The sequence below is a fragment of the Chinchilla lanigera genome, unplaced genomic scaffold (assembly GCF_000276665.1).
Source record: "Chinchilla lanigera isolate Chin_1 unplaced genomic scaffold, ChiLan1.0 scaffold00095, whole genome shotgun sequence".
In the NCBI taxonomy this organism is placed as follows: domain Eukaryota; kingdom Metazoa; phylum Chordata; class Mammalia; order Rodentia; family Chinchillidae; genus Chinchilla; species Chinchilla lanigera.
The window spans coordinates 6269661-6296517 of record NW_004955496.1 but is presented as its reverse complement, the minus strand read 5'-3'; the positions used below and the strand labels follow the sequence as shown (position 1 = coordinate 6296517).

General features: G+C 39.0%; 1 protein-coding gene and 1 long non-coding RNA gene across 4 annotated transcripts in view; one reads left to right on the top strand and one right to left on the bottom strand.

Moving 5' to 3' along the window:
• The window catches only part of Bank1 (B-cell scaffold protein with ankyrin repeats 1), a 243578-nt gene that overhangs the window by 214678 nt on the left and 2043 nt on the right, over nt 1–26857 (top strand). For both annotated transcript variants that reach the window (XM_013505420.1, XM_013505421.1), the window contains exons 13-16: nt 15687–15865; nt 18497–18560; nt 24792–24821; nt 25982–26034. In XM_013505420.1, the coding sequence (XP_013360874.1) occupies nt 15687–15865; nt 18497–18560; nt 24792–24821; nt 25982–26034 (326 nt within the window). The remainder of the gene's footprint in view (nt 1–15686; nt 15866–18496; nt 18561–24791; nt 24822–25981; nt 26035–26857) is intronic.
• The window catches only part of LOC106146819, a 128046-nt gene continuing 102772 nt past the window's right edge, over nt 1584–26857 (bottom strand). For both annotated transcript variants that reach the window (XR_001231411.1, XR_001231410.1), the window contains exon 3: nt 1584–3204. This is a non-coding gene — a long non-coding RNA (uncharacterized LOC106146819). The remainder of the gene's footprint in view (nt 3205–26857) is intronic.

Sequence of the window (26857 nt, the reverse complement as noted above, 5' to 3'; positions counted from 1 at the left end):
CCAAGGGGCAGGAAATGACAGCCTCAGAAACCACTCACACAGTTGGGACATTTTCTGCCTCCTGTTTTCCCTGAAACATTTGTCACCTTTCAGAAAGAGAGACTCCAGCAGATTGTCTATTAGGAGGGTTTTTTTTTCTGAGAGTCAAGGCTGACATCATAAATGTGGTGGGGGTGGGGTGGCTGTCCATGATAACCAGCAAGCCTATGCAGTCCCACCTCTAAAGAAGCTTCAGTCCTAAATCTTGCTGCCTTGAAATCGCTACTACAGAATCATTGAGAGAACTTAGCATAGACCCAGGCAGTCTTGCACAGCAGACCCTCCCTTTGTGCCACCTGGGCAATGGTGAGGGTCAGAGGTGCCCACTCCTGACCCCTGCTTGGCTCCTGAACACAGGACCTCAGAAGACCGGCTCAGTGACACTGCAACCATCCCCCAAGCTGAGCCCCTCAGGAGTGACCCTCACCACCAGTCCCAGAGCACTTCCCACCGCAGCCCATTGTACTCTCTAGCAACCAAGCTGGTGATGTTTGAATGCATACACAAGGGAGCTGAACTTCTGTTCTCTCAGGAGTCCTGTGGATATACTCTCGCACATTTACATGCCAAGAACTCTATTTTGCTCTTTTCCATTTTAAACGAGTTTGTATTGGGGAAGAGGTAGAAATCTTTCAAGTCTGTTATCCTCCCACTGTGCCTTTAGCTCGCTCAAGAAATAAATGCAAAACTCCATGTGAGATCTTTGTACAATAAGGATCAGAACAATTCTTAAAGAATTACACGAAGTAGATAAGATCTTTCTCCCCCACCCACTTCACAGACTTTTGTAAAGAATAAAGAGCAAGTTGCTGTGAGCTTTAGGGAGAAAATGTCCCTGAGGCATTTTTCTTGTAGCATCATGTTTTTAATTAAAGTCTGTTAGAATTAAGGGAGAAAGAGCGATGAAGGAGAATGACAAATGTCAAGTGTGGCAGAAGCCCCCAGAAGGTGTGATATCGGCTACCTGAGGCTCTCTCAGGAGCAGTGCTGGCCAAGGCCCAGGAGCCAAGGAGCCTGAAGACTTGATCAGGGTTCCGCACATATGAAAAATAGTTCCATCTATATGCAGATGAAAGGAGAGAGCAGGGAGCAAGCAGTTTTATTGATTCATATCTTATTGCAAAATTTTTGAATCAAATCCAGCTGTCACTAGATTTTGAGAACTCTTTGGGGCACTAGGATGGTCAAAATTTCAATCACTTCATCTAAAATTGTTTTCTCTTTTCTCCTGTATGCTGGAAGGAGAAGCACCTACAGGAGCCAACTATCTCCCTGGAGGAATAAGCATTTCAGATCCCCTGAGTTCAAGATTGCCAGGGATTTGCCAGGAAGTGACCATATTGCTAAGCCAGGGAATTTTCCTGAGAACAGAAAAAAAATTCTTTGGCAAGAATTTTATGGAAACTCCACATAATTATCCACCTCAATTTTTACATCTTGAAAAAAATAAGGAAAAGTGCTAAGGACTGTGGATCACAGACAAAAATTTTCCATCAAAATACCATTTCACAAATCGATTTTCTCAAGTTGGTTTTAAAGTTTTAAAATGTCAGTGTGCTGTCACAGAACAGGCAGCCTCGGCACATCCACCCCACTTCCCAAAACCCAGCCTCCCAAGCAGGGGAGGAAGCCAGAGTCCTGGGCTTCTCTGCTTCGGTTCAGCAGGGTTTTGCAGCCTGAGTTACGTTAACCAAGTTCATGGAGAACTGATTTATAACCCAAGCTACTAAATCCATAATAGGGAAGATTCCTTCCCAGCAACTAGAAGAGCTGTGTTCATTTGGCTTTTGCCAAACAATAAAATGTGCATAACGGGTAACTAGCAGCTCAGAGACCACTGAGCAAACAGGATCGAGTCAAAAGAAGCTAGAGTGCGAGGCCCCTTCCTTCTGCAAGGACACGGAGTGCTCCTACTAATTTCCTGCTTTGTGACATCAGACGATGGTCTAGGGGCTACATTTTTCCTGCTTCCCAGCCTGTTGTGGGCTTCTCCTGGTCTATACAAAGGGGCCTTTTTGGTCTCCACCAAGATCAGCCCGGTTTTACTAACATGTCTTACTACAGATAGGTCACATGGCAGTGGATTGGGTTCACAATTAGCAGGTGGGCTTTGCTGTCATCATGGGCCTCTCCACCCGCCTCATAGACCTCAGTTAAACAAGAAGCCACAGGAAGGTGCTCTGCTGTTGGCCTCTAGGGGCGCACTTCCCTTGGGCAGGGCTAGGTGAGTAGAGCTGATCACCTGGACTCTAGACCAGCTCAGGGACCATCTGAACAACTACTAAAGTTTGTCGCCGAAGTCCTGCATTAGACATAGACTAAAAGAAGAACAGATGAAAGTGGTTATGATAATATTAAAAATAATCCCCAAACCAACAGATATAAAACAAAATCCCACTCTCTACAAAAAAAAAAAAAAAAAAAAAAAAATGTGTTCCAGAGGCCACTGTGGTCAGTTTAGACCATGTTATTTTGCAAAAATAACCTACACAACATAATTTTTGTTGCCAATATTTAAGATCATGCTTCACATAAAAGTTCACATTTTCAATTATGCCTTACTATATAAATGCATCATTTGACAAAAAACTTTTGCTACTTATCAGTCTTTCCTTGTCATTTCCTTATCACTTTCTTATTTTTGTGACATATTTTTTCTTTTGTGACACATTTTCTTATTTTATGACACATTTATCTAGCATCAAGTGTGAAAATAAATGGTATATCAAACGTGATAGTTAATTGATTGTGTAAAGTTAAGTAAAAATCCTAACTAGATTGGCTTAGCATAAACATGGGTGGGGAAGACCACCCTAGGCAGAATTGTCACCAGAATGGTGTAAGAGGTTCATGAAAAAGGAAGGCTCACTTCTCCTTCTTCAGAGGAGCTCAGGTCTTCACCTTCACCATGGACGTTATCTCCTGGCTTCCACGACAGGCTCTTCAGCCTCTGAATATGGACTCACACAGGATACTACAGTCACTTCCAGGCATTTGACTGAATCTTTCGGATCTTCAACATGTAGACAGACCTCTTGCACTGTTCCACGTCTGACTTTGCGGGCAGCCATTATGAGCCAATCTTGTACATTCTTATATATTTGTGTATCTTGCATTAAATCTGCTTCTCTGGTAAGCACTGATTGATACATCAAGAGAGTCATGCTATCAAGAAGAAAAGAGAGAACGTGTTTGTCATGACGAGGCCTATTCTAATGTACCTTGTAAGCAGGCACCCTAACTTCTTGCCCTGGATTTCCTCTGCTCCACCCCTGCAGGCTGTAAGTTTGCCCCATCCCCGAGGTCCCTCCCCACAGTGCCCCCAGAACTACAAAGTCATCATTGGCTGGACTTGGGGGGCGGTGTGAATGCCCAAGGGAGAGATAGAGTTTTATGTGCTCTCCAAGTGCCTGGTGCCGCCGCCATTTGATAAATGTTAAATAATAAAATTGTCTGGCAGCAGAGACTTGGGAAATGTGCAGGTATTAGGCTTTGAGGGAGAGAGAACACTGATCTCCGAGGTATTTTCATCAGGCTGTTTTCACCAGTCCTGGATATATTAAATAGAAAAGAGAAAATTTCAAAATGTGGTCATTTGTACTCCATAAAAGAATAATGGCCCCAGCTCCCTTTTCCCAGAGAACTTCCATTTCCATTTGTCATATTGCTCACAAAAGTTTCTTTGCTTTCTTTAAAAAAATTTTTTTGCTAAAGTTACACCTGAAAAATATTGTGTAAGAGCTGAGTTCTTGCCTGCGGTAATGCTGTTAGCAAACCACAGTGTGGTCTCTTGCAGAAGGCATAAGAAAGATAAAATTCTTAATAATCATGAACACAGAAGCTGGAAAACAGGCTTGCTTGAATCTGCAACTAGCTCTAATTAATTCTAAGTTTGAACAAAAGTGGTTGAGACACCCCTACAGTAATCTGTGTCTACCTCTACTGCCTGGGAGACAAAGCCAGCTAGAGCACAGAAGGTGACTCTCAAGCCTCCTGGCCCACTGACCCACTGTCTCCCCGCTACTCCAGTGCTGCTGTTGGGGTGGGTACCGCTTCCCTCTCTGTGAGGAGCATAGGGCATGGATCACCATGGATTTCCCCAGCCTGCACTCCTCAAGCTCTGCGTCGGAAAAGTGGGCAGCAAGGCGCTCTGTCAGTGACCAGGGAGGTTCAGGCACATGGGCCATACACCATGACATCTCCATGGTAAAGCTGTGGGAGCTAAAAGCCTGCTGGACTCTGGGTCTTGAGATGTGAACTGCTCTTGTCACTGGGAAACTGTGATCTGAGCATAAGACCCAAGACCAAAGGACAAAGCAACACTGAATACGTTAGTGCACAGCGATTCTGCAGAGGAGTTCGCTTTCAAACAGGTTGTAGAAGAAAGAGAGCAAACATAAAGTGCGAGCTTCAAAGCATACTCCTAAGGAAGGAACTGCGCACAGAGAAGACTCCAGTCACATTTCTGTAAATGACTTATTTATGTAGGAAGTGAGGGTGCCGGGTGTCTTTCTGAAACATGGAGGTGTCAACATGGAGATAAGAGGGAATGCATAACAGGACTTTTCAACCATCAGGTTATAATTGTTGAAATCTGAAGCTTTTCATAAGTAACTTTTTAGAAAATGTTCTAAGGCAATAACTCTAAAACATGCGAATTTCTTTGAATGTTCAGTTATTTAACTGAAACTGAAATAACCACCTTAAGTCAATACTAGATATCTGGTACCAATATACATGAGCCAAAAAGAAAATTTTAGGAACTCGTGCACTTGTACACAGATTCAAAGTAGAAAAACAGTAGTAGCAGAGAATCAGGGACCCACGTCTGGATAAGATGAAATCAAAATAGATTCGGGATATATTGGAGAACTGACAGGGTGTTATTCACTGTTGGACAGGAAGAAAAGGTACTGGGCAATGAGAAGAGTTATGGTAAGAATAAACTAAGAACTATAACTTCAATACGAAATTTAAAAAATAAAAACAACTGAGCAAATTCTTAAAAACTGTTAAGGCAAAGAGCAAATTAAAATGCAATTATCTATATAGAAAATAGCTGTCCAACCTACCTCTATAAACAAAGCTAACTTTATATCCTTCACAGTTTTCATTATTGAGAGAAGAAACTAGGCATTCTACTATCAAAACTTAATGACACCAATGAATTAAAGATAATAAAAGTTGAAGATTAAAAGTGGAATTTAAAGGATCAATAGTTGTAAAAGCACAAGAAATGTTGGCTAAATCTGGAAATATATTTTTTTAAAAATGAATTAGCAAAGGCTATAGCAAATCTGATTAAGAAAAAATAATCAAAACAAAATCAGTCATTAATTTAAAAAATGAAACAGAAAAATTAAAGGAATAAAAAATCAGTTCTAAGATGAAACAGAATGCAAAATTTTTCTCATATATAATGATATGATTCTTTTAAGGCAAATGTTAATTAATAAGATTATATCATAATAAAATAAAATTTTAAATAATAGATTAATAACCAAGGAATATTTGTGTCAGTTTAGCAATAGAAAACCAAGTATAAATTTTATCAGTAAGTTATGTCAAATTAAAGTAAAAGGGAAATTTTATATTCTATGAACTATCTGATGTGGAAATAATGTATTATACTACCTATTTTATTCCAAAAATTTGTGATTTTCTTAGCTAATGGTAAAGATAACTATTATTCAACTATTTGTGATTTTTAAAATCTTACAAATTAAGTGAAAGAGAAATTTATCAAAATGACCAAGAATAAATTATTAGTTTAAGAGTAGAGTTATTCCTATTGAGTCTAGAAACAAGATAAGGATAATGTTTACTTAACATTATTCTGGAAAGTTATGATAGCATTAATAGCATGAATCTAAAATAATAAAGTATCCATTAGAAAGGAGAAGATTCTCTTTTCATCATTTCTGGGTGATATCTATGTATGCCTAGAAAATTTAAAAGAATCAACTGTAACACTCTTAAAATTATTTAAAACAATTGCATATAGTCCAGAAATGATTTGCTTTTTTATATGCCAGCTTTACTTATTGGAAGATACATGAAAGGAAAGAATTCTTTTACTATGCATTCAAAAGACAACAAATTACCTATTAAAAATCATTTTCCTGTGGAGAGGTTAGTCTCAATTCTCCCTAAAATAACTTGAAGATTTAAGGAAATCCTACTCATTTGGAAAGGATTTTTTTCTCCTTTGAGAAGAGAAACAACAGTTTGGAAGAATGTTTCTAAATTCATACAGAAGATGGATAATTAAAAGGAACAAAACAGTGATCATTTAGGAAAATAAAAAGAGCGAGGCAGGGCGATCTGACATATGTAATATCAAAGTCTGTTATTCAAAAGTGTTTAAAGCTCCAGTAGTCAGTGTTAGGTTGACATAAACATTACTAATAATGAGAGCAAGGTTCAAATGACAAACTCTTACAACTCTTACGCTTTTTTAACTTAAGCAATACAATATATTAAAGTGCAGCAATGCAAGCACTTACCCTACTGTTGAGAATATAAATGACAGCACACTTCCAGGAAAGTATCTTAAAACTATTCCTACTCAAAATTTACACACTTAGGATTCTATCAAAACAAAATAAACAATAATGCTGGCAGTGATACACGTGAAAGACTTTTAAGAGTTGCAACACATAATTGTGGTACAAAATGAAAACAGTTTTTAAAAATCCAACAGTAGGGCCGGGGATATAACTCAGCAGCACAGCACCTGCCTGGCAAGCAGAAGGTCATGAGTTCAATTCCCAGTACCAAAAAAAAAAAAAAAGAAAAACTCCAGCAGTAGAATAAATAGTAGCTTGAATAAACAAACTTTGGAATTTGCCGCTATTTAAAATCATATCAGTAAGAGCCGGGTGTGGTGGTGCATGCCTGTAATTCCAGCACTCTGGAACCAGAGGCCGGAGGATAGAATCCTTGTGAGTTCGAGGCCAGCTTGGATTACATAGTAAGCTCAAGGCCAGCCTGAAGCACATAGTGAGACCCTGTCTCAAAAACAAAAATATATCAGTGACATGGAAAGATTCTTAGGCCATAAGTCTAACAGAAAAGAGCAGTAAGCGTATCACTACAATCCTAATTCAAGAAAAACAGAAAGAAATGTATACTTAAGAAAGAAGAAACACTAAGAGGTTAACAGTACTTCTTTCTGAAGAGCATGTTAGTGAAGAGAATCACCAGGGTTTTTATATTTCTTTGTAATTTCTAAGTGTTAGGGGACTATTACATCCTAAAATCGCAGTAATTAAAATGAAACAACAGAGAATATGTTCAGCCTTTACGCTCAGAGGATATGGAGATGTCAGAGGATGACAAGGAACGTTTGCCAAGTTCCTCTTACCTGACACTGCAAAGCCTATTTACCCACTGACACTCACACTAATAATACAGGTGGCCAGAGTGAAATCTTGATCAGAGTTTAAGTCCCATTACTAAGAAGTTATTTGCAGTTCTCTGCAATTGCTGCAAAATGATTTGGTATGATGATATGGTTCACAGATGCTTTAATCCCTTTAGCAGGACAATAAGCAAACTTGGGAGGCCTGACATGATGCCCACACAGCACGGTGCACCTGGCTCAGGCTGGGATGGCATTCATCCCTCAGGAAGCTGCCAGCAAAATGGGGACATTTTACTTACTGTAAAATCAGTACAGCATTATTGCAGAAAGCTGGGACTTGGGCAGAAATAATGATATCATCACCCTGGAATGACTTGTATCATCTTTAAACTTTTTCTTTTAGCACTTAATTATCTGTACATCTTTGAGACTGTTAGATGGTACAGTTTGTATACAGTGTTGCCCCCTGCTGCTGTCCTTGTCCTTATACTATCAGCTCTGTCTGTATTGCAATGTGGTCTTCATTATTATGATTTTAGTAGGTAGCTGGTATTTACAAAGTAGCTCTTCCATATCGGTCTTGTTACTGGCTAACAACAAGGCCAACTAAGTCATTTCTGTTCACAGTTTTAGTAAAAATGTTCTTCTGTCACTTGTTAATGAAAGGATTTGAGTGAAAAGTGTCCTTACTAATTTACAGATTCTGATAGTCGTCAGAATGAATTGTTTGTTTTGGATCAATATTTGTTAAAATAAAAAAATATTGTAAATAGAAACTGATCCAAAAGCAATTTAAACTTTAGAAACTGTAATTTACCTACAGTTTTATTTAAGTGGATAAGAATCTTCAATATGCAATTAGCAGTCTGAGAAATGCTTTTCAGTGAAAATTAAAGCATGCTAACTCTCATAAAGGGGACAAAGAATTGGAGGAGGAAAAAGTTTCTACCACCAACATCCTATTCAGATAGTAATATAAAGGCCAGGAAGCAATCTTCAAGCCCCTCCAAGACAAAAGACCATGCGTTTTGAATGACCTAGTCTGTTCCTAATAGAGAAAATTGGAAAATACCTAAGTCATTTTTCTCTGCAACCTGTCGTATCTAATAGTAATCTACCAAGACAAACTGCTTTCACATTCTCTGTGTGAAAAGAAAAAGGGAGTGCAGAAGTGTGTAAAATTAGCTTATCTGTACACAGTGAACTTGGAGGATTGAACACTTGCCAGCCCAATTTGTCTTCTTCTGTCCTGCCTGCACAATTTTGAAAGATCGAAGACCTTACTTCAGAGAGCTAATTGTATTAATGTTTTAATAACAAGATTTTGAACAAGAAGTGGCAATCGAAATGAAAGCTACTAAAAGTACTCAATTTTTAAAATTCTGCTTATTTTTTTCAATACTTTTACACAGGAGAAGTGAAATCAGTGCAGTTTGGGGGCAGTCTCGGTCTGAGGTAACTTCTGCACAGCAGGAGATGCAGCTACCTGGGTTACTTGAGATAAAGTGAATAGAGGCTTAGATGGGGGATGACATCTAAATGGCACAGCTGTCAGGGCTGATGTTAGACGTCACACTGGCAGCAAAGGCACACGAATGCTACTGTGAGCTGCATTTCCTGAATTGGGTTTGAGTGTGGAAGCCTATAAAAAGCAGATGGTGTAAAAAGCGAGATCTCAATTGTTCTGTGCTTTTTGCGGCTGAACCAGTTAGCCTCTGGCTGACAAGTGCTTCTCTGGGTCCTCTGGGACTGCAGGCTCCGCATCCCTGAAGGAAGATTTAGAGCATAGAATCTGTGACATCTTGTTAGTTCTGGGAGAAGAGACTTCTGAAGAGAAGAAACCAAGTCAGGAAGACCCCATGGGGATCAGTGTGATGGGCCATGGAGCAAGGAAATCTTTCAGCAAGAAGCCCTCTCCATGTCCCTGTTCCAAGATTCATTGTTAGTACCTTTCCCAATATTGAGAGGGACTATTAGGGGTCATTCCAGCCAGCCTCAAGGCTCAAGATACTTAAAACTTGCCGTCAGGCATTTGAAACATCTTTCTTCCGGAATAACCTACCCTAATGCTACTAATGAATCTATATCACTATGGCACTTGAGCACCCTCCCCAACTCTCAAATCCATGCCAGTGAGCTCCAGATACAGCCAATTTATCTCCCTCTTTCTTGAAAATGGACCCCAGTAATGAGCAGATTTCTCCATTTAACTGAAATGGAGCTGGGCAGAGGTTGTCTTTTCCGTGACTCCTTGGGCATGTTTGATGTGACCGTGCACGGGAACGCACACTGCTGCCCATTGGCCCCCATTGGCCTCCCTCTCCTGAGATCCTATGGCAAGTGTGCAGACTTAGGCAGATGCAGAAATGAGAAGGCACAAACCCCAATGGGGTCTGCAGCCCAGCAGGTAGCCCTGTGTATTGTTATCAGAGGCCAGCAGGAGTGGCAGGTATTGGGGTAACCCTAAGCACATGGGCCCATGGTGTCTTTGAATACTAGGATGGACATAGGAAACCCTGCCCCCAGGCCAGTCTCCGACATCAGTGTCACATGTGGGAAACTGGGCCATCTGATGATTTTATGGGGCTAAGAAAATAAAACCATGGCAGCCTTCAGAACAAACTGTAGAGAAGGAAGCATTTCACTACAACAGGACCAGTTATGTATTTAGATCTTTCAGAAATAAAGTTTCTGATGATCTTAACTATTTCATGACATTTAGATTTGGTTGAGACCTCTTTTCCCAAAACAGGAGATATTTTTTATTCAACCAATGTTTATTATCAACAATAATAAGTATTTATTTAGTTTACTCTGTGGTAGACTCTAGACTAATTTATGTACATAATCTCTTTTATTTGTATTGTAATTTATTATTTTCCTATTTTAATTGGACAAAAATATGGGGTTTTGAGTGACATTTCAATCTGTGTATACAGCAGGTACTTACGAAAGGAGGGTAGTTAACATTTCCATGTTGTTTTCCTTACTTTGTGTTTGGAAGCTCTGAGCTCCTGTCTTCTAGTTTTTCAGGAGATACATAATAGTCTACTGTGAACTGCAGCCCGCACTGCCCTGGGTGCACCAGAATGTACTTCCATCCATGTCTTGCTGTACATTATCCAACCTCTCTCCACCTTCCTCTCCCACACTCTGTTCAGCGTCTGGTAATCTGTGTTCTATATTCTGATCTGCAATTCTTTCTTTCTTTTTGTAACATTCACCTCAGAGAGAGAAGAGGCAGTATTTGCCATTCCATGTCTGACTTTCTCATGTAGCATAACCTCCAGTTCCAACCATTACACTGAAAACTAGAGGATATCGCTTAATAATATCCCACAGTGCATGTCTACCCCATTTTCTTTACCCATTCATCCACTGGTAGTAATCTACTTTGATTCAGTATCTTTATTATTATGCTAAGTGCCACTATCAGCATGGACACACGGGTTTCTTTTTTATGTAGTTGATACTTTTTCTTAAATGTGTGCCTGAAAGTAGGGAAGTTAGTCCTATGGCAGTTTTATTTTTAATTCTTTAAGGAACCTCCATTCTACTTTCCATAGTGGCTTACAAATTTGCATTAGAGTGCAAGAGTTCCCTTTCTTCCGCATCCTCACTGACATTTTTATTTTTTGACTTTCTTTTTTTTTTTTTTTTGGTTTTTTTTTTGGTTTTCTCCGGTACCGGGAACCAAACTCACGACCTTGTGCTTGCCAGTCAGGCGCTTTTGCCGCTGAGCTAAATCCCCAGCCCCTATTTTTTGACTTTCTGGTCACAGCCATTCTGATTGGAGTGAGACAGTCTCCTTGCATTAGACTTGCATTTTCCTAACAGCTAATGAAGTTGAGTGTGCTTTCCTATACTTGCTGACTAGTTTTATTCATTCTTTTGAGACATCTCTATTTATAATTCTGCCCATTTTTAACTGGATGATTTAGTTTTTGTTAGTTAAATAATTTAGTTTTTGTTGGATAAATTTTAAGTTCCTTATGTAGTCTGGATATTAGTCCTTTGATGAGTAGCGTACAAATTTTTCTCTGGAGTTTGTTTCTTCAGTGTGTGGTTTGTTTCCTTTGCTGTGCAGAAGCTTCTTAGTTTATTTGTTTGTCAATTTTTGCTTTTGTTTCCTATGGTTTGAGTGTCTTTTCCAAATAACTTACTGTCAATAATACTGTCTTGAATTGCTTCACCTAAGTTTTTTTCTCAGAGTTTCATAGTTTCCAACCTTTCATTGAGGTCTTTGACACATTTTGATTTTATTTTTGTATAGAGTGAGACACAAGGGTCAAGTTTCAACCTTCTGCATGTGAATATCCAGTTTTGTCAGAATCATTTATTGAAGAAGATGTCCTTTCTCCAGTGTGTATTTTTGGTAACTTTATGAGGAATCAGTTGACTCTAAATACATGAGGTTATTTCAGGGCACTTTATTCTTTTTCACTGGTCTGTGTCTCTTTTGATTTCTGTCTCTATAGTACATATTGAATCCAGGTAGCGTAAAACTTCCAGTTTAGTTATTCTGCTCAAGATTGCTTTAGCTATTCCAGATCTTTTGTGCTTCCACATGAAGTTTAGGATCCTTGTTTTCTAATTCTAAAATGCCTTTGGTATTTTGATGGAGATTGCATTGAGTCTATAGATTGTTCTGGGTGGTGTGGATATTTTATAGTATTAATTCTTCTTATCCACAAATATTTCCCTTTGTATGTAATAAAATTTCATTTATTGCAATTTAGTAATTTGCATTGATAGTTTCCTTTCTTTCTTTCTTTTGTTCTTTCTTTCTTTCTTGTACCTATCATGAATAGTTTTCCTTTCATGATTTCATGCTCAGCAATCTTATTAGTGGTATATAAAGATGCTTCTGAATTTTTCTACACTCAGTTCATATCCTGTAACTTTACTAAAATCGTTTGTTAGTTCCCATAGTCTTTTTGTGGAATCTTCAGGTTTCTCTCTATAAACAATCATATCATCTGCAAACAGGGATAATTTAATTTTCTCTTATTTATATGCCTATTTATATTCTTTTATTTCTTCTTCTTGCCCTATTTTTCTGCCTAAAATTTCCAGTACAGTGTTGTCTTATCCAGATATTAGAGGAAGGGCTCTCAGCTCTCCTTGTTTGGTATGATATTGACTATTGGACTTGTATGTAGCTCCACTTAACAGATGATATGGTTCATATCTGCTTTTTCTTGATTTCTTTGATTGGGATGGTCTGTCCATGGACGGAAGTGGAGTTGAGCATTTCACTGCTGTTGTACTGGAGATCGAGCACTGATTGCTTTATAACACTTCATACTCCAGCACTGATGCACACACTTTTTCAACTTTCATGCCTGCTTGTCCCAATAACACCTTGGTTATTGCATGGTGACTTTCTTTGTCTTTTGTAACAGTTTCTTTTTTTTATTTTCAAGTCTTTTATTTCTGATATAAGACTAGTTCCTCCTTCTTGCTTTTACTTTCTGCTTCTGTGGAGTTTCTTTTTCTATCCTTTCATTTTACATTGTGCTTTCTTGTAGATAGTCATTTTGTAAATTATTTCTATTTGCATCTGTACCTGTAATTTTGTAAAGTTATTTCTATTTGCTTTAAATATTCTTTGGGCTGTTCTTTCTCTTTCACTCTTCACCTTTGTGGTTTAATCATTTATTGTACTGATAAGGTTTTTTTAGTCTTTTCTATTTTATTTTCTGCACCTGCTCTTTTTTTTTTTTCTTTTTTCGACTAGGAATCGAACTCACGAACTCATGCTTACCAGGTAGGCCACTGAGCTATATCCCCAGCTCACACACCTACTTTTCCAGTGTATTTCATACTTTCATATGTTTTTACGATGGCAATTGTCTTTTTTGTTTGCTTGCTTGTTTTCTTTCATTTTAGGTGTAGCACTTTCTAAAACATATTTTGTAAAGCTGGTCTTGTGGTAGGTGTTTCTGCAGATTTTAGAATTCTGTCTAATATTTTCCTTTGTTGCTGTTGTTTCTATTTTTTGTTTTGTGGTGCTCAGAATCAAACCCAGCACTTTTCACATACTAGGCAAACGCTCTTCTACTGAGCTACATCCATGGCCCCTGTCTTAAAATTTCAACAGTTTGACTATGATATGCCAAGATCTTTTCTAGTCATATCCATTTGAGGTGCTACGGGCCTCTTTCACTTGGGCATACGAATGTTTCCCAAGATTGGGGAAGTTTTCATTGATGAACTTTTCTAGGCTCTCCTTCCTTTCTTCTCATTTAGGTATTTAAAAATGTAAGTGTTTATTTGATCATGTTCCAAAGGCCTCAGTAACTACTTTAGTTCCTTTTACCTCTCTTTTTCTTTCTTTCTTCCTGTTTTTCTTTTTTTTCTGACTGAGCTATTTAGAAATATCTGTCTTGAAGCTCAGATATTCTTTCTCCTGCTTGATCAATATTTTTGTTGAAGTTTCCAACTATATTTTTAAAAACTTATAAAATTTTTTATCTCTAAATTTTCTGCTTTTTTTTTTTGGTCATTATTTTAATCTCTTTGCTGGATTTCTCATTCAAATCATTTGTTGTTTTTCTAATTTCATTAGACTGTATTTTCTTGAATCTCATTGAGTCCCCAAATATTTATACTTTTGAATAATCAGGCATTTCATCAGTATAGTTTTCTTTGATATCTGTTACTAGAAAAGTATTGTGTTCTTTTGGAGGCATTGTTTCCTTGTTTTTTCAAATTTCTTGTCACCTATTTTGATATTTGTGCACTGGATGAATCCGTTCAGCCTGCCACGGTGGCCGGGGGCCTTTCATGGTAAGCAGCTTTCTCCTGAAGATGTATCTGGGGTGTTGGTTTCATATGCTGTACTGGCTTTGGTTCTAGCTGGGCACCTGCTATCATCTCTCTTTGGCTTCTTCCACCATAGTTAATGGCTTTGGGTTCAACATATGTCACAGCAAGAGCAGAGAGACCCACATCTCTAGGTCCACTTGTGAGTGGAGATATTAGTGACCTAGAAGAGATGGGGTACACGGCAGAGCGCCCCTATGTGATCACCCCAACCATGGAGCAATGGCATTAGAAATGGGGGAAGTAGGAGACCATGCAGCACTCACCCCAGTTCCAGCATGGACCCACTCATGGCTGGGCTCAAAGGAGACACCGGTATGGACCACTGTCCTCTTACCCTACTGGTGATGCAGGCCCACAGGCATCTGGCCTGAGGTGGCGAGTACAGCAAGGACCCCCAGACACAGACCCCACCTGCCTCTGACCAAGCTCGAATAGAGGCGTTGCAGGACTGCACAGCAGATGGCAACAGCAGCATAGCAATCTCAGTGTCTGTCCAAGCCAGTGGCAGCACAGATCCACTCCTCCATCTGGGAGGTAGAAATTCGGCCCTTGGCTGTGTGCTACTCTCAGTGCCATGGGCTGTCCCAGCCTTGAATCCTCAGGACCAGTGCCTCCTGTCTCAACCCTTAGAGCAGTGCAGCCTCCCTTCCATGGGGATTTCCCTGTCTGTGTTGTGAGGGGCATTGTCCGGGCACTGAATCACAGTCACCTTGGACTCCTGAGGTCATAGTCCCTTGCTGGCCTAGTGGAGAGGCTGTGAGGTTCTGGGGATGGCCACACGCAGATGTTTATGACCTGGGTTACTGTTCACTCAGACATACCTCCTTTCCCTTTCCAGGGGTTACAGGAAGGAGATGTGAATTCCTTCTCCAGAGCAAAACTATCCTTCAGTCCCTAGGCTGTTGCCTAGCCAGACTGCAACACCCTGAGACTGTCTAGTGGCCAAGGGTGGCCAGTGTCTGAGCTGATGGGGTGCCCTAGCACCACACTCTTGGTTCCTCTCATGTGTTGAGCTGTTTCCAGAAGGAATCCCAGCCTTCTCCCCTGCCCACTGTCCTCGAATGCAGCAGCCACCTGTAGCTTTGGCTCTTCCTTTTGGAAGAGGCCACAAGTGCTGAGTAACTCTGTATGACCTCCTCAGAATCCCACCCACAAGATCCCTTTTACTCCTCAAGGACAGAAATTGGCATGTCTTACAAAACCACACTGTCAAACTCTTGCTACTAATTTTTCTGTCCTTGTGCCTCTACATTTTCAGTAATGAGACTCATTCTTTTACCCATAACACTAGATGCCAAGTGAGACCACTATCCTTTGAAAAAGCAGCACTATAATGTGCCCGGCTTTATTCTGTAGCAGCTCATACACAGTTAAATACAGGAAGCACCACTGGCTCTATTTGTGGGCCATACACTGACTTCCTGTTGATGCTTCCTCCCTCATATTACAGACAAAGCTCGGATGGAGAGCCCAGCTATATCCATTCCAAGGTGCTGCCTGGGGGCTGGGCAGGAAGAACTCATCCTCCTCCAAGAGAAAGTCAAAAATGGGAAGCTGTCTGTGGATGAAGCCCTGGAGAAATTCAAGCACTGGCAGATGGGAAAGAGCAGCCTGGAAATGATCCAGCAGGTAACGGTGACCCCTGGGAACCCTTGGACTGTTCCCTGGTGCACGGACTCCTAAAGGTTTCGTGAGGTCGAGACTGCATGAGAAATATAGGCAGTTGTGCTGTGATTAACTGACAACTACAAAAGGTGTTTGTAAAAATCAGTTTAAAAAGATGAAAGTAATATGGAGATTTCACCTTTCCCAGTTCATTTATGCAAACTCAGTCCTGGAGCCTGCTGATCAAAGCTAACCCCTAATCAGGTGAGAATATCTGTGCTTAGTACAGGGAATGCTTGAGAACATGACAGGCAAAAGTTTCATATATATATGATACCAGAAGATTAAAATCATATGTGTGTGTCAAGTAGTGTTTTTTGATCAGTGCCAAGAATGTTATCTTCACATAAACGTGCTTTCCTGTCTTCTACAAACATAATTTATATCTGAGGAGAGGATAAAGGAGGAGGTTCTGAGACGGGTATGGGGACAAAGTGCATCCACCCCTCCCCGGCATTTCCCCTGAAGGGCATCAGGACCAGACTCTCTATCTTGCAGTCCTTCTCACCCCTGAAATATATTGGAGCATCATCTTTCTTCTCATCACAAAGCCTCCTGACCCAGAACCTGGCTCCCAGGTGGTGAAGCACATTTAATAAGCTATTGAGAACAAAATGTAAATGATCATAGCTTCAGCCACCACCTTTCCCAAGAGATAAATTGTATTTAAAACACAATGCTTAAAAGAACATTTTAAAACAACAGGAAAATGAGTCACAGTGATGACATTTCAAAGAATCTGGCATAGAAGCAAGAGACAGTGCAAGCGCAGGGACTTTCCAAATACTTCTGAATTTATGCCTGGTCAGAAATTACCTGTCTCCAGTGGCAGCTCTGGTTGTGGGCTGAGGCTGGGCCTGGGCCAAATTATGCAATGCTAAGTTATGCAAAGACAGTTATTCTGGCAAACAAACACCAAGGAATGTCCACTGCAGAGCGCTGCTCAGAAATGTGACAGATGTGCCATCTCACTCCTGGCCAACATCGTCACCCTGCTGGTCTCTCTCATCCTGAAAGGGGCAAAAGGTACTGAAAGACAAACCCCAAACTCCTTGTTCCAGCAGTGTTACATCATATAAGTTTTATTGATATAAGCAAATGCCTTTAATAAAAATTTCAATTCAGAATAATACAGCTTCTTGGAAATTATTTCACTAGTCATCCATTAAACCCTTGGTTGTTTCTATTTTATTTGCATATTTATATCCCATCTTTTGGGGAAAAAATTTAAGGAGAACTATACTTACTCCATGGAGACCCATGTAACTCATCAAACAGACAGCAAAAATGAGATCATGGATATAAAAAAAAAGTTTTTTCTTTAACCTGTAAACACAGGCCAACAGACATTGAGAGTACTTTCCATCAGAGCTAAAAGTTTACTGACTATGACTGAATCCATCAGTCCTTAACAGAGACAGGGACAGAAGTTTAGAAAGAAAATAATAGCAATAATAATAGTAATAATGATAATATCCATCTCCACGTCCCCAACACACAGACACACACACACACACATACACACAGTCCTATATACTTTCAATGTTTCTCTTATAGTTGGAAAAGTACTCATTTGTGCCCCAAGGATAAGTTTATCATAGGAAACTGAAACAATTATGAGAGAGGGATTGTGCTGGTTCATTACCAGAGCTTCTAGAAGGTGGAGAGCCAGGTAGCACCCTGGCATCAGGAGAGGAGACAAGAGTGCTCCTGCTAAGCTCCTCACTAACGACCCCACCAGGGTGACTTGACTAGGCACCTCTACTCCAGGAGAAGATCTGGGAACAACTCTGTAGGAAAAGCGTTTCTAGGTTCCCAGGCAACCCACCAGGAACAGAGTGACTCCTGGCTGTCTTCTAAAAGATTTACTGCCTTCTAGCTTGTTGTTCTCTTGTGAGTTAAAAGGATAATGATGTAGAATGTCTGGAAAACAAGGAAAGATCACAAATGTGGTTTTTTGTTTGGTTTTTTTTTTGTGTGAGGTTTTTTTTGGGGGTGTGGGGTTCCGGTACCAGGGATCAAACTCACAACCTTGTGCTTGCCAGCCAGGCACTGTGCCACTGAGCTAAATCCCCAGCCCCACAAATGTGTTAAAAAGGAGAGCTGAGCTGCACATTATTTGTTCCCAAATCCCTGTCTTAACACTTAGAACATAAGGAAGGAAGGTCCCCACCAGGGCCAGGACTGGGCTCAGACACCAGGAAGCCATCCCTGTATAATGTAGCTCTGATGCATCAGGTACCCAGCAAGCAAATGTAGACCCAAGGGAAAGGCTCCCAGAGGGATTAGTGCTCTGGTTCTTGTCCTGACTCCACCAGTGGGCATTGTCTAACTTGAGAAAGTGACTTCACCTCTCTCTGCATCTCAGTTTCTACATCTACAAAGTGAGATGGTGATATTTTACACCCCTTCCTGTGATGATGAGGACTAAGATGGCCCTCATAAAGCACCAAGAATGGGTGGTCTAGACAACATACATACCAAATGAGCTCCAACCCATAGTGTTAATGTTTTCACCTTGAGCCATGAAAAATATTTAAATCTTGACTTCCATGTTCTGGTCCTTTATTCTATGTCCTGTGTCCTCATTGTAAGGAAAAGCTACGCCAACTACGAGACAGCATTATTGGGAAGAGGCCAGAAGAAGAAAATTTCTGTGGTAAGTGAGATCTGTCTGCTCCTCAAAGATGGTAGAAGGAGGCAGTGGTAAACACTAAACCACTTCCGGCCTGTGCCACATCACTTCCGGCAGTCTGCCTGGAGCCATTGCTGTCTGTGTTCAGGTTGCTCATCAGCAAAGTAAGAATGATTGTATACACACACTGAGAGTGCACACTGAGTTCACATATGAAGTATTTCTATTCTCTGACCTGCAATACCCTTCCATCAAGGCTTATTACTCTATTTTGATTTCTCTATGAGCTATGTTATAAATAGGACAATTTTGTTCCAATTTTTTAATTAGTCATTATATAGGGAATCAAATATTAAGGAGTCATACTTTTTAATAAGGTGGAATACTCTCAATATAGTCAATTCTCACAATTGTCCACATGTGGATCATTTAAAATTATAGCTCTCATGTTGGTTTTTCCTAAAGCTCATGTGCTTCCTAGCAGTGCATATTCCCCAGGACAATCATTATTGGTTGCTTTGGTATTAGGGGCTGCATTTGGTGCTAACACAAACCAAATGTTATTAAGATGGCAAATTTTCTCCAAAGATGAACAGCACATTCCAAAATTGAAAATAAATTATATTGTCACTATCTGACTGCTCTTTTCCCAAGTCTCTACTCCTGCATGGATAATTAAAAACTAACAACCACTAAAGAAGTTTAAGAGCTTCCAACTCTTCTGCTTTCAATAACACTGCATAGTTTTTAGGTAGTGGGAATTTCATGCTGAAATTCAGGGTTTGGTAATTTATTTCTCTTCATATTATTGAACTGTTATCTACTTTTCCATAGAGATTCTTTAAACTCTGAGAAATGTTTCCTAAAGCAGAAATATACTTCCTCAAATAATTAAGGTCATCAACATGAGACTAATTTATAGATAACAGAGCTCCACAGACTTTCATTCTAATGTGAAATGAGACTCAAGTAAGGAAAACGACTTTTAGAAACTAAAATCCCAAGGTCACATAGATTAGAAACTGCCACCCACTCCCATTTGAGTTCAAGATCGATGTTCTTAATTACTAGTGTTAGCTGAGAATCCATTAGTTCTTCCTCAGCTACAGGATTGAAGTGTAGCAGACATGTAGACTGCTTGCATGGGACACTGACCAGAGTCTGGGAGTGACAGAGTTCAGCAAGCAGATCACACACAGGCAAAGACCACCAGCCCAGAAGGAGCAGCGCTCACAGCTACACTTGCCTCTGCCAGAGATGACTTCCTGATCACAGACTCAGCAAAGCAAGAGGGTGGTGTGGAGGCCCCACTTCAGGGCAGTGACAGCCACCAGGCTGTGTGGAAGGTCCCTGGAGAGCAGTGACCCAGAGACCCATAGGAGGAACTGTGGAAATCTGAGGTGTTCATGAATATAGTAAGAACACTCAAGGAACACACTCAAGGCCTAGAGCTTGAAAACAAAACAGAAACAATGGAGGAAAAGCCTTGCTGAGGAGAAGCCCTGCTAGGGAACTGTGTGCTCCTGTCCTGCCACAGTAGAGAGATCTTAGCATCTTCCTAAAATACCGGGCATCCTTAAGCAATACCCAAGAGCTGCAAGGAAGAAGCACCTTGGTTTAGAGCAGCACCTACCCTAGCTATGCTGTAAGAAAGCCTACAACCAAGCCCTACAGGAGCCACACAGGAGATAGCATTTGTAGGCTAAGTCTCCCAAGTGCTTTATAAATCACCTTGGACTTTCTACAGATCAGTACTGAGAAAAGAATAATATCAGATCTATACAAGTTCATGTCAGAAATTCAGCAGCCTGCTGAAACAAGAAGATACACTCATCTCAAGAATATTACAAGATCCATAATATACCACATATTGTCACATGCAGGTTTCAACTACAAAGGAAAAAGAAAGAGAAAAAGGTAACATACAAAGAAATAAGAATCTGTGGTGAAGGAAAAGAAACCCATGAATAGAAACTGTACTGGAGCTGGCCCAGTGTTGACTTTAGCAAAGGTTCGAAAGCAACTTTTATAACATTGAATTGATCTAAAGTGTGGTTTCAAGGAATGAGTAAAAAGGAAATATTAACAGAAAAAATTGAAAGTACGTAAAAAAACAAGAGGAAATTTTTTTAATGAAGTTATACAATATAAGAAACGAAAATTTATCAGATGAACTTATTACCAGATTAAGTATAGCAAAGACTTAGTGAACTTGAAGACAGAGCAACAGAAATTTTTCAATGCAATGAGCAGGACAATAAAGGATTTTGTGTTAGACAGTATAACCAATCTAGCCTGCCCGTGCTTAGCCCTTGGAATGAGAAAAGAGAGAGTCTGGGACAAAACATTTATAACAAAATCATGTCCAAAATATTGCCACATTTATTGCAAACTACTTCCATAGGTTCTGGGCACATCAGATAAAAACAAACAAAAAGCCCAGTTAGCATTGTTAAGAAAATGACCTCTATGCAATTTGTGGTGAAACTACTTCAACCCATGGTAAAGGGAAAATTCTTAAAAGCAACCAAAGTAAAATGATACATTACTTATACAGGTAGAAGATAAAAATATTTACTAAATGTTTATTAGATGGATGGAAAGCTAAAGACAATGTAATAATGTCTTCAAAGATCAAAAAGAAAAAAAAACCGCTGAACTCTACATACAGGGAAAATATCTCTCAAAAATTGGTGAAATGAAGATATGTCCAGACAGGAGAATTTGTAATAAAATTGCAACACACCAAATGCTAAAGAATATCATACAGGTGAAAAGAAAATTAATAAAAAGGATGTCAGACAGATCCACACTAAAGAAAAAGCACAATAAAAATTATACAAAACAAGTAGACATAAAATATTAATTTTCTTTCTTTTTGTAAAAACTATTTCAAAGACTACTATTTAGAGCCAAAAATATTAACACCTAAGCTGAAGTGTAAAATATGTAAAGGACAAAGTACTAAAATAATTGCACAAGGAGCAGAAGGTGAAGACAAATGAAGGTTTGCACAGTAAAGTGTAAAGTGTAGATTGTGAGACTCAGTTATGGAAAGGACGAGATACAAAGTATGGGAGCCAGACGTCAGGCATGAAGCACCAAGGCGTGCACTGTTGGCTCAAAACAGGCTCTAATAAAGTTGTATATCTTAGTCAAAAATTAACTTATAAAAATAAATGAAGGAAATGATCTCAAAAACTAGTAGAAGAAATGAAATTGAGCGTTAAAGCACTATTTGATTCACAGAAAATAAAGCAAGAAAGTCACAGAGAGGAATATAAACAAAATGGGTAAGCAGAAAACCAAGAACAAGACGTTCTTGTTAAACTGGGATAGATCAATAATTATGTTAAATCTAAATGGTTTAACAACTTAATTTGAAAGAAAAATATTGTCAGGTTGGATAAAAAAGAAATATTAAAGTTTTGGCTGAAAGACAAGCATCTTAAATAGATAGTTTCAAACTGAAGGGACTAAAAGCTCTGCTATGCCAAAAGTAAGGAAAAGAAAGCTGTCATGACCATTCTAACATGCAACAAGTTAAACTTCAGGAACAAGAGGGGTACAAAAGATATCGCATAGTGATAAAAGGGCAGTTCACCAGGAAGAGAGAACCATAAATACCTGTGTATTTTCTGCTATGCAGACCTGTGAGTTTTATCAAACCTCATCAAACAAAATCTGACTGTACTGAGATGTTTTCACTTTTCTCGTAGTAATTAATAGAATAATAAAAATTAATAAAGAGATAGATGGCCTGAGGTACGCTATCAACTAATGTTACCTACTGGACATTTGCTGAACATGGCATCCATCCAAAACTTCGGAATATACGTTCTTCAGAGGTGTGAACAGGAGAGTCTCCAAACAGACACAGCTGAATCATTGAAAGCTTTCAACTAGTATTAGAAGATTAAAACCTTCAGCATGTGTTCTCTGAAGTATTTCAGTCATTTGAAGTCATAGTCTACCACCACCACAAAGTGAACTGGAGAATAATAAGATATCTGCAAAATCTCTCCAAATGTTTAGGAATCAAATTAATCATGAAACAAATAGGAAATCCCAAAAATATATTTCAACCTGAATGACTGGAAAATCTACATCAGAATTTGTGGTATTCAACTAAAGTGGTTATGGAGTTAACAGTTTAATTAGAGGGAAATTTATGACCATAGAAGTTATACTAGAAAAAAGTTTTAGATGCACACCATAAGTTTCCACCTTAGGAAACTAAAAATTAAAAAGCAAACTAAATCAAAAATAGAAAATAAAAAGGAGTAAGATCAGAAATCATCAAAAATGGAAAAAGATGAACAAAAGAAATTTTACAAAGTCAAAAATAAGTCATTTGATCATAAATAAAATTGATAGACTCATGGCAAGAATGATCAAGAAAAAAGAAAACAAGAATTTTCCATAGCAAGAACCAGTGCAGGTCATCACAGCAGAGCCTGTGAGTAGTGGAGAGATACTGTGAGACCATGATCAACCTCAAGCCAGCATATTTAACAACTTGTATGAAAAGAAAAAAATTTAAAAATTGAATCTAAACTGACTTAAAAAGGAAAATTTTTTAAAGAAACACTTCTCTGAGTACACTTCTTTGGATCCTCCTGACTTTTAGAACTTTGTCAATATTTTATATATTTAATAGATAAGGAAGAGACAAGAAAGGAGGCAAAACAGAATATAAGCAGGTACAAATTAGCACAAATAACATAGCCACACAGAAGGGAGATGTAAAAAGGAACAGATTTATAAAGCAGAGTATTCTAAGGTTAAAAGTACAACAGAACAGTAAATAAAAATTGTGCTTTACTCCAGTAAGTACGGTTATTTTCTCCACATAGATATAGTTTAACATTTGGAACTACTTTCTGGATATTATAGGATTGAGCTGTCATGTAAATGTACTGCAGATCAAAAGCCATTTTTACTATTGCCAGAGAATGGAATTGGTCTTAAAGGCTGGCATGAACTCTGCCTGGAATCCCATGCAAAAGTGTAACTAGTCCTGGATATCTATATCCTGACTATCTATTTATCTGTCTATCTATCTATCTCTCTATCTATCTATCTCTCTATCTATCTATCTATCCATCTATCTCTCTACCTACCTACACAGGAGCTATCTGCAGTGACAGTCCAGCTCCAGTGAGCACACTTACCACCCAGTCTTAGCTGACAAAGCATGAAAGAAGTGCTGGCATCATAGATCCTTAAAAGGCAAATGAAACCAGGATGACATAGCAATAGACAACCATACTGAATGCTATTGTGAGACTGTCAGACTTCAGTGTTGTTTGGGATGCAGAGCTGGGCATACCTGACACATGTTGCTGATGGAAGTAGAATATGATGTGATGACTTGGAAGATCATATATGTGCTTAATACATGGCATAGGCATGCCAAGTGAAAACATATATCCACCAAAGATTTGTGCATAAAAGTTTATAGCAGTTTGATTCATAATAGCCACGCTGGACACAGTCCAAATGTCTAACAGGAAAGTAGATAATTACATCATGGTATATTTTTACTATAGGGTACCACTCAGGCAATAAAAATAAATACCTACTATTATACAGAACAATATAAATGAACCTCCAGGTACTGAGCAAAAGACACCAGACACAAGAGAGTATATGATATGCAAGATTCCATTTATCTCAAATTCTAGATACTGTAATAATAATCTAGACAAAACTATTTACTAGACATTGAAATCAGACCAAGGTCATCATGAGTAATGTTCTGATGGGGTATGACATAAGATATAAGGAAATATTCTATGATATGAAATGGTCTCCATCCTCTTGGGTTGATGGGTGTGCAGCTGTATAGATTTGTCAAAAGTCATCAACTTATACATTTAGGCATGTTTAATTTGTACTGAACATAATTATTCCTGAATAATGTTGATTTTTTAAAAAATGGAGGATCTTAGTCTAAAGGAATAGTAGGCAGAGTAGCAAGATTTATTAACTGTCAGAGATACCAAATATTATAAGTTTGAGACCAGTGTTGGAAGAGAAAAAGAAACAAACAATTAGAGAAATCATTTCAGACTTGGCAGCCACAGTAGATGACTTTGAGGTTAGGGTTAATATTTTAAGACTAGACTGAGATTTCATAGTCCCTTTAATAAAGGCACAAAGTAGGCAAAGGATAAAAAAGAAAGCTTTGGATAAATACTGAACAAAACCTAATCAAATATGCTTTTTCTTTTTTTTTTTATTGTCTTTTAGATAAACTCACCATTGTACACCACCCGACCGGTAAGTGTTTGGCATTAATTGAAATATTTAAAACTAAGACAAAGTATGTAAACCAACTTTAATTACTCTGAATCCAATAACACTGGGCAAGTCAGTGTGAAAATTCACCTAGATTTGATATTTATGTAAAAAACCACTTGATATCCAAAATAAATGCGAAGTGACTCGAGAAAACCACTGCTAGAGGCATTGTAACCAAGTAAAAGAAGCAAGAGTTTTGGCTCTGATGACCTGGTTGTTCGCAGCCTGCTCCGTGTGACCTTTGCACATCCCATACACTCTGCAACCTGGGTAGACTTGTGCATGGGAATTTGCTGTAGAGACTGGCATTGGTGCAGATGTGTGGAAATGGAAGCTGACACTTGATATTCAGAAGTTAGAGACTGGAAATAGGAAGAGAGCCCAGGGAAAGGAGGAAACAGGAGGGAGAAGGAAAAAGGAAATAAAAAAGACTGAGATGCAGTGTGTTTCCTACAATGAAATGTACTTATTCTTTATAGCAAACATACACTAATGAATGTATTTATTCTTTATAGCAAACATACACTAATAAAAAAGGGAAAAAGAATAGAAGAGCTGATAAAATGTGTTTAAGACTCAAGAGAGTGGTTCGCTCAAATGCAGTGGGGTGGAATGTGTGTGAGGAGGGCACTGAGAAGTAATGGCCAGTGAGGGAGTTGAGAGAATCCAGAAGCTGCAGTCTACAGCCTGGACCACAGCCTGAGCAAAAGGGGAAAAAGCAAGAGAAGCACAGTTGCAGCTGGGATGGAAAATAGAGAACCCAGGGCAAAGGCACTGGGAGGGGCAGGAGCAAGCATCCCCAGAGGAAAGTGCTTTGCCCCTGGGCCACTTCTATGAGTGCTGGGGGTGGGAGGAGGAGGAAGAGGAAGAGAGAAATGACCTAGAGAAAGTCATTTCTCAGAGGAGTTCAGAAGATCATTTGTACCCTGAAGTGACTCCTCAGTGTCCTACCCAAGTCAATCCATTAGAGTAGGAAAAATTAATAATATATTTGCCAAAGGTATGTTTCCAGTAAGCTCTTTTATGTTTTATAATTTTTTCTGCTTAGCCTTTGTACTCACCAGTTTTTCAAGTGATGATTCTATGAATCATGAATATGTGAATAACTGAAGAGATATTAACAGAATGTGTATTTCTAGGTACCACTTCCCGCAATGAAAACATGTTATGTAACAGCCCCTTCAGCAATAAGGTATGTTCTCTTTTTTCTAATGGCTATAAACTATAAAGAAAGAAGTTCTCTGTTGAGATAGAACCTGAGACCCTTGACTCTATCTGTCCTTTGAAATAAATATAAACCAAATACGTTAAATGAACATTTGTGTACAAAATTCATGAGCAGTAACTTAAAGAAATTAAGGAAATTAGCAAGACCCTGCACAAAACACACACACACACACACACACACACACACATACACACAGAAAGAGCTGTGGATGTTGCTCAGTACAAAATTCCTTGTTTAAATCCAATCCACACACAATAAAAGAAAAGAATTTAGTTATTTGGTGGGGGAAGCAAAAAAGAAAGACAAAACTCAAAAGAGTTGTTGAGGTCAAAGCATGACTGAATTCAACATGTAGAGAAAAAATACATGTCAGGATCTGATCAGCCTTCCAATCTCCTAAAACGAGTGCACAAGGAAGGCTTAGATAAAAGAGACAAATAACATGGAGTCTGGGGATCCAGAAAGGTCAAAAGTCTCTTGGAGCTAAAATAAAGACTTCTCTGGACTATCTGTATTTATTGGGCCCTTAACAAATCGGGGGGATGCAGGAAGTGGAAGGCACATTTGAGGCAAAGGCCCAGAAAATGACCAGGCCTTGAGAAGTTAGAACAAAGACATTCTAAGCAGCAAATCTTGCTATTTGGGAAAACTGTCTTATCTCATAGGTTGGTGATTATTGCCCTGGAATAGGAGTGAGAGCCAAATGTTCTCAGCTGTGGTATTATCTTGCCTTCAGAGGCTGTGAATATGAGCTTTTCTAACAAAGCCAGAGAGCACTGTGGTCAGC